This window comes from Tupaia chinensis, unplaced genomic scaffold (genome assembly GCF_000334495.1).
Source record: "Tupaia chinensis unplaced genomic scaffold, TupChi_1.0 Scaffold143878_1, whole genome shotgun sequence".
Classification (NCBI taxonomy): Eukaryota; Metazoa; Chordata; class Mammalia; order Scandentia; family Tupaiidae; genus Tupaia; species Tupaia belangeri.
In genome coordinates this window covers 584,705-593,267 of record NW_006203729.1, presented here as the reverse complement: position 1 = coordinate 593,267, position 8,563 = coordinate 584,705, and the positions used below count along the sequence as shown (strand labels likewise).

The window sequence follows — 8,563 nt, the reverse complement described above, 5'->3', positions numbered from 1 at the left end:
CAGCAGCAAAGAGTTCAGCTTTTTATTGAACACATTACAAAATAGATTTAGTCAAAAAGACCAAAGCCCATGTCATCATCCGATTCTTCAGATTCTTCCTTCTTTGCTTCTACTTTCTTCTCTTCAGCTAAAAAAAAAGGGGGGGGGGCAACCATACCTCTCAATCTGGAGTTCTTAGGAGGCTCCCAGCCTAAAATCTGCATGCTTGAAAATACCCACCTCCCTCCCTCCCCCATGAAGCAATGCCTCGGGTCTCAGGTCGGCCACACTCCATCTTTTGGAGCAATCCCACCTATCCTGCTTTTGGTTCTCCAGCCCTCCCTTCCTAGGCTGGTGTCCTACCTGGAGCAGCAGCAGCTGTGGGGGCTGGACCTCCAGCAGGTGCAGCACCAGCTGCTGGTGCAGGTCCACCTGCCCCTACGTTGCAGATGAGGCTCCCGATGTTGACATTGGCCAGGGCCTGCAAAACACACACACACACACACACACACACACAGATGAACACTCAGCTGTCCTGCTGTGTGGCCCTCACCCAGCCTCACCCTTCCAGCCTTCAGTGACACACCCGACACTATCCTCATCCTCCAGGACATGGCACAAGAGTTAGTGCCATTACAGCTCCACTTGTCAGAGGTTTGGTAGCCAGTACAACAGGAAGTGGCTAGTGGGAGCTTCGGGCTGCAACCCTGTCTTCCTTAGCTTCTTCCCCACAGTAAAGTGGTCAATAAACTCACTAAACCCAATTCTGGTTAAGCCAGACTATCACACTGAAAGCTCCGTAGTTCCTACAGATAACAACGGCTCTTCATCAGGCCCCACGGAAAGGGCCTTCTGGCACTTTGGGGATTCCATTAGCATGTACACCGACCTAAGAAATCACTTTCGTGATGGCCTCACCTTCGCAAACAAGCCAGGCCAAAAAGGTTCCACGTTTACACCAGCTGCTTTAATGAGGGCATTGATCTTATCCTCCTGAAACAAACAAAGCGCCAATCCGTCATGGAGCACGGGAGCTGCACCAGCGTCTGGGAAACACCGCAGCTTCAGGCAGGTCACTCAGGGCGCGTGCACGGAACCACGCCTATCCCGTCGATACTCTCGCTGGACTTCCTGTGAGATTCTCCTAGAATGACCGTTTTCCTATTTGACAGTTCTCACTAGCAACAAGCAGGATGTGCCAGGCGTCTGGCAAGGCGGCGGGCTCAGCGGCGGTTTCGGGGAGGAACAGCGGCGGCACAGAGCTATTTTAAGCTCCTGGGAGCTGGAGCTGGACAGCTGCGGCCCACCGCGCAAGCGCCGGTCCCGGCAGGCCCAGGACCGGAGACTCAAGGCAATCGGAGCCGAGAGGTACGATTGGGTGTCCCGGGGAGAGCTCAGGTGCGGATCGCGATGCCCAAGCGCTGCGGAAAGCTTTTCTAAACAAGGGTGTCTTGGAATCAGAGAGCCCGGCAGCCAAGGCAGCCCAGCCCCACTGGCAGCCCCACTGGGTCCGCACGTGGCCCAGAGACCGGAAGGCCTGGGCCGCCCCGCCGCCAGCCGGGCCGCACTCACCGTGACGGTCACCTCGTCGTCGTGCAGGATGAGGGCCGAGTAGATGCAGGCGAGCTCGGAAACGGAGGCCATGGTGAGGCGGGCGCGGAGCGGGCGCTGCCGGACGCGGTGCTAGTCGCCGGATGAAGTGAGGGCCTCACCCCAACGCGGCCTTAGCTTCCTCGGAAGAACCGAGCACCTTGGCGGCAGCTGAGCAAAGGGGGCGCGTGAGCCTGCGCGCAACTTCTTATATGGCCGAGCGGACCAATCGGCGCCCGCCCCGGGCGGAAGGGGAGGAGCCGGCGAGGGCGGGCGGGGCCAAGGCACTTCCGTCGCTCGCTCTGCGTGGTCGGCCTCCCAGCGCCTGCCAAGGTGTAAAGCGCTCGATTTGGGCAAAATGCAGGAGCCCCGAATATTAGAAATACTTGAAGAAAAAAGCCCTGTAGGCGAATGGACCTCGCACCCATGTTCTGTGGGCCACTTGACTCGGCAGGGGCTTCACGATGGCCTTGTGAGACCCGCCGCGGTGCTGTCCTGGAGGACTAGCTGACACCTGGGGCTCCACTGCCAAGATCCACTTAACCCTTGCACAGCACTGCAGGTGGGTGCTGCTTTCCATCGCGCAGCTGACATATACCTGGTAACCAGCCCAGGGTTACACAGAGCACAAGGATGGGGATAGTGGGACCTGTTTTGGAATCCGGAAGCCGGATTTAGGGGCTTCATGCTTCTGTGTGCTGGGACTGTGGGATTACACGTGAATTTTGTCTTCTCCCTTTTTTTTGATACATCATGTCTACAGCCCCTACATATGATCTGAAACATAATTTTAACTCCTGCCTTCAGAATGGTAATCACATTCCTGTTCATTCCTCTTGGGATTTGATTAGTTTTCTGGAAACACTATTCAAATGTTGGGTGGTAACTTTTATTCAGCCAATGCCAGTACCTCATAATCATCCCTGACCAAACTTTTCCATTGGAATCCCCTAAACTAGGGTCCCATTTTTGGTCAATGTTAGCCACAAACAAACATATTTTACTATCCCAAACTGTTAAAAAATATTTTTAAAGCTATCAAACTTTAAAAAAAAAAGGGTCTAACAAATAACATGCACACAGTAAAAGAAAACTTTGCCCATTTCTTTTTTTTTTTTTCTTTTTTTTTGGGGGGGGAGAGGTTTTCGCTATAGGGCACGTGTGCTAGCCAAAAAGACAGAGAGACAGAAAGCGAGAAATCACCCCCCAGGGGGATGGCCACGCTGCAATCCCTTCTCCATTCACCTCTCGGGATCTTGGGAACGCACGCACATGCGCCTGGTGTGAGTTTAAGCCACCAGGTCCGGGACTCGAACCGTGATCAACTTCATGGGAGTCCAGCGACATATCCATTACGCTAACTGCTGGTCCCAACTTTGCCTATCTTAAACTGTAGTCTACTAATAAGAAACCTTTTATTCCTTTTGCCAGAGGGCATGTACACCCACCAGAGAGAGAGAGAGAGAGAGAGAAAACAGCCCCATGGGGTGACACTGCAGGAACTTCTCCATTTCTCCCTCCTTTAGGGAGTTTGGGCACACATGCACCCACATCTGGACCAGGACTCAGACCAGGCAGTCAACCATGTAGATCCAGCTACCTTAAACTTGACATCAGCTAGCTCAGGAACTCTTTTTAAATAGAATACTTTATTCCTCAAGTAGTTTTATAACAGTAGTTATAAAACAAGAACTCTACAGTACAAAAAAAAATTATAAACTGGCCTCAGGCCTCATTTATGAATGTAAACACAAAAACCCGAATTAAGACTAAAATGCAAGCCCTATAAAAATACTGTATGTTGGGACCAGCAGTTAGCGTAATGGCTTTGTCGCTGGACTCCCGTGTAGTCGACCGCGATTCGAGTCCCGGACCTGGTGGCTTAAAACTCACGCCAGGCGCATGTGTGTGTGTGCCAAAGATCCCGAGAGGAGAATGGAGGAGAAGGGATTGTGGTGTGGCCATCCCCCCTGGGAGGTGATTTCTCGCTTTCTGTCTCTGTACACAAGGCGCCCCATAAAAAAAAACCCCCCAAAAAAAAAAAAAAACACAGTTATGTCGGGGCAGCCAGGTGGCATAGTGGTTAAAGGCACTGGACTCCCCACATGGGCAAGGTCATTCAAGCCGTGGACCTGGTGACTTGCTTTCTCCCCCTCTCTCTCCTCTCTGCTCAAACAGGAAAATAATACTAATAAATAAAATAATTCTTTTTTAAAAAGATGTAATTATTTTATTGTCATTTATTTATTTATTTATTTGAAGTTGACTAGAGAGAGACAGAAGTGAGAAAGTAAGCTGCCAGATTCGGGACTCAAACCTCAGTCAGCCAGGTGGGAGTCCAGCCACCTTAACCACACCACCTGCTGTCCCCAATAAAATAATTGTTTAAAAACATACAGTGTATGATGACTAAACAGGATATTTCATCATAACAATCTAAAAATTAATTCTACTAACAAAGGAAAGTCTAGATGGAATTCATATGGGTTCAGAAGAACCATTTAATAAAATCCAACAGCTATTCACATAGACTTTTTGTTTTGTTTTGTTTCTGGAGAGTTTTTTGCTATAGGGTGTGTGCAGCTCGCCAGAAAGACAGCGATAGAGACAGAACACAAGAAATCACACCCCCCAGGGGGAGGGGGGGATGGCCACTCCACAATCCCTTCTCCATTCTCCTCTTGGGATCTTGGGCGTGCGTACGTACACACACACACACACACACACACACACACACACTTGGCTTGAGTTCAAGCCACCAGGTCTGGGACCCAAACCGCAGTCGACTACATGGGAGTCCAGCAACATAGCCATTATGCTAACTGCTGAGCTCCCTATTCAAATAGACTCTTAGAGAAAACTGGAGAAGGTAACTTCCATAACCTGATAAAGAACATCTGCCAAAAATCCATAGCATGGGCCAGCCAGGTGGTATGGTGATTGAGGCAGGTAGACCCCACATGACCAACTGTATGGGTCAAATCCCAGCCCTGGTGGCTTGAAAAACACGTGTGCGTGCATACCCACAGTCCCAAAAGGAGAATGGAGAAGACTGCAGCATGGCTATCCCTCCTTGGGGGTAATTTCTCACTTTCCCTCTCTCTCCAGCAAGTGCACACACCCTACTGAAAAACAAACAAAACAAAAACTTAAAAAAACAACTATTACTGAAACAATTGGTTTTCTAGCCCAATGGAGGTATGGGTGGGCATAGAATGTTTTAATTCTTTCCTAACACCACATATTGTGAAAAATCTTAGAAGAAAAATAGAAAATATTAAGACACAAAATATGAAGGGCAAGACTGTTTGATTACATTGAAATTACAGCCTAAGACAAAAACATACCATTAAGTCTGAGCCACTGAAGGAGGCATGGTGACCACCTATAACATGCTGTCCAGATGGGATCCTGGAAGAGAAAGGTCGTGGGGGCCCAGGCACAGTAGCAGATCAGCGCAGAGTGGATGGTCATCATGCAACTTTGTATTTCTTAGTGCTTTTTATTTCAATTCTTTTGGCATATCTAAATGGCACAAAACGAATATACACATACAAAATTCAAAACAACTTCCAAAAATGGTTTTATTATTGGCCAGTCAGTGACATCTTTATTTTGAACATGTGAATTCTCAAATGTCTAAAGTGCATTCTTGCAGCTAATAAATAGCAGCATTTATTTATAAAAACTTGAGAAATACTCAGACCAGAACTTGCAAAGTCACAATAAAAAGTGAAGTGTGATCTAAATAGTCTTCCTTAATCACCCAAGACAAAAACACTTGCATCCATGAGTTTATAAGTATATAAGAAACATACAAAAAACAGCATTATAAAAAAAGTTCATACAGCAAAAGAGAAAAAAAGGGCATTCCTCTGCTATTATTAAATACGACAAGGCATAGAATACAAGTTTGCGGAATCCAAATGTCTTTGGAACGTAGGGGAAGCTTTGATCCAGGCAGTGCATGGCGCAGCTGAGGGAGAGTCAGAAGACCACTTCTGGCATGGTTTATGAGTTCAGCACAGCTGAGAATGTTCTTCTGCTACTGGGACTGTGGGTTCATGGCTTTTTGCGTCTAAAACAAAATAGTATTGCAGTTTGCAATTAGTGACATATTCATAGCACTTGAGTCTTTAGAAGGGCTTTAAGAATTGCTGTTTTGCCATGGGAAAATTCAGGTCCTTGTGAGAAAGCTATTGTAGAACATGCCTATCTAGTACTAAACTTAGAAAACACCACTTCCCACCTTGATCCTGTTGAAATGATTTTCCAAACTATCTAAGGAACACAACTGCCAAAAATGTTGTGTGTGTGTGTGTGGGGGGCAGACAATACAGGAGAAGGTTGCTGGTTTGAGTCCCGGGACTTCCCAAGGTATGCCAGACATGTATGTGCCCATAACGCAGAGCTGGCCGAGGCTGGGGGGTGGGGTGGGTATTGTGGCTTCAGTATGCTGTCAGGTGCATGTCAGGTTTATCACTCATGGGATAAACTTTTTTTAAAGAAATGTTATATAGGTAGATATTTATACCAAAAGGGCTTCATGAAAACATGGAGAAAGAATGGGTCAGACTCCTGAGTATGGGTTGAACTCCCTGCCATAAATTCCACCGCTCAGTTTGCTATAGCAAGACCAAGAAGCAAGTCAGAAAGGGAATTACACAAAGGTGCTCTCGGTTCAGCCTCAGAAAGCGTGGTGAGCACTGGAAGAATATGAACAAGAGGAACGAAGCCCTGTCACTCCTGTCCTCGCAGCTCTGACCACTGGTACCCAGCCCTCCAAGGTTCTGGCACTGCGCTGCCTACTGCCGCCCGCCAGAGGGCCCAGAGTGCCAGAGGGGAAGGGAGGACCATATATTTGTTCCTAAAGATGGGGGGGGTGGTTGGCAGAGAGTGATGGTGCAAGTACTAGAGGAGGAAGGCACCCGCGGCAGGGCCCCAGTTAGTCAGTGCTCACTTGGGCTGTGCGTGATGCTGATATCCGGGCCCCAGCTGAGATCCTGCTCGCATCTCCACAGCCACAGAACACTGAGGGAAGGCAGAAGAGGGAGAGATCAGCCCGAGACAGCCTATATGAAACACAGTTCTGTTCAGATAGGTCCTAGCCCGGTGAGAGCCAGCACTGCCTTCTGGTTGGCCAAGACTCCTATGTTCCAATAGCTGTCAGGTCCTCGCAAGTTACCTCTGGCTTGGCCACACAGGTTGTGAGTCAGGAGGGCCTTTAGATGCCATCCAGGTCTCTTCCCTCGTTTGGGGTATGGGAGAGTTCTTGACATGTTAGTGTCCAGGGCCGGAGCTGGGCATCCTGGCAGCCCCACCGCCCCACCTTCCCATGTTCTTTCCGTATCACACCTCCTCCAGTTTGATGTGTGATATTCTGACTTGATTTTTGAGCCCTATCCCTCCCTGCACTGAAAATACAGCCTTTTGAAACGAAGGCTCCAGTAAGAGCGGGCCTGAAGAAACAAATACTTGTGCAGGCTGGCTAGGAGCAGACCAACCAGCTCGCCTGCGAGGTCAGCTCGGGCTACAGCACCCTCAAGGGGCCTGTACTACAGAAGTGGGGTCTAAAACATGGCTGACCATTTTCTCTTCTTTTAAATTCTGCCAAGCGGACACGTACTAAAGAGAGGGGGGGAATGAGAAAACACCCCCCACGGGGGATGGTCACACTGCAATTCTCCCTTTCTCCCCCACCTCATGATTCTAGGCACCAACACACACGTGCCTGGCATGCTTCCCAAGCCACTGGACCTAGGACTCAAATTGCACTGTCAGCCATATGGGATCCAGCCAGTCTAACTACCACACTACAGGCTGGCCCAGCAGGCCAGATTTTTACGAAGCAGGAAAGTATTAATCTGTCCCTACCCTTGTTTCTACATCGGTCCATTCAGACTCTGCGCCATCTGGCTGGGCAGGTGCTACAGTGGAAGATCTTCGTTTTCGACTGCAAAGGGGGAAAACACGGCAATGGTTATCGTGGTATCTGAAATCAGGAACGATGTTAGAAATGGGGATGTGCCCTCTCTGCCCCTTTAGAGAATGAGTGACAGATTCCCTGGCGGCCTGTCCCTTGAGTACAAGCAGCTCAGGGAACGACAGCCTCTTAAAGTGACACTGTCAATGATCACTCACCCATTTGGCGACTCTTGTTTTAAAGTCTCAATATCAGTAAACTGAACAGATTGTCCACCGCCCCTTGTTTTATAAACATCACCCTAAAGCCAAGAGAAAAGGCCACAGTTATACTTCAGCATATCCAAATGATAAACACACATGCATCATATTTTAAATTGATCTCAAAATTCTGCTGTTTTATGGAAACTCCCACCCACAAAACCATACTACCGAGGTATGCAGACAGCTGTGTACCTGCGTCATCTCCCACTAAACAAAAGCCCAACAACATATCATCAGTAACATTCATGACTGAGAAAATCCCTTCTTGTTCCACCTATAACTTAAAAACTAAACTGCCACTGAAGATCAGGAAATTGACCAGAAACGGCTGCATGTTGTTAAGGCTTTGTCCGTTCTTATCTTGCCCTGTCATTTTCAAGTGACATTACCATATTTTGTTTAATTATGATAAGAACTATCCTTTAAACTGAATTTGGAATGGAAAGTATCTGTTTTCAGTCCCACCTTTTATTTTCTTGATTATTCATTGACAATGATCAAAGGAAAATTCTAGACAAACAAGTCTCTTCTTTCTGTGAAGGGGCTTAGGTAGCGAGCTCAACAATGAGTAATCGTGATAAGTCAAAATATTTTTTAAGTTGTTTTTTTTTTTTTTTTTTTTTTTAGAGATGTTTTTGCTATAGGGCGCATGCGCTCACCACAGAAAGTGAGAAATCACCCCCCAGGGGGGATGGTCATGCCGCAATCCCTTCTCCATTCTCCTCTCGGGATCTTGGGCACGCACGCACACGCGCCCGGCGTGAGTTTTAAGCCACCGGGTCCGGGACGCGAACCGCAGCTGACTACG

General features: G+C 48.2%; 1 protein-coding gene and 1 long non-coding RNA gene across 2 annotated transcripts; both read right to left on the bottom strand.

The window, feature by feature from the left end:
- On the bottom strand, positions 1 to 1,770 carry RPLP1 (ribosomal protein lateral stalk subunit P1). Its single transcript, XM_006165306.3, has 4 exons — positions 1,552 to 1,770; positions 898 to 972; positions 343 to 460; positions 1 to 127 (listed from the first exon to the last, which is right to left on the bottom strand). The coding sequence occupies exons 1-4, from the start codon at positions 1,621 to 1,623 to the stop codon at positions 48 to 50; spliced, it is 345 nt and encodes a 114-aa protein (XP_006165368.1). The 5' UTR covers positions 1,624 to 1,770; the 3' UTR covers positions 1 to 47.
- A 3,300-nt stretch (positions 1,771 to 5,070) lies between these two features.
- On the bottom strand, positions 5,071 to 7,821 carry LOC102470565 (uncharacterized). Its single transcript, XR_336987.3, has 4 exons — positions 7,711 to 7,821; positions 7,444 to 7,522; positions 6,530 to 6,600; positions 5,071 to 5,647 (listed from the first exon to the last, which is right to left on the bottom strand). It is a non-coding gene; the product is annotated as an uncharacterized LOC102470565 (long non-coding RNA).
- Between the last annotated feature and the right edge of the window lie 742 nt (positions 7,822 to 8,563).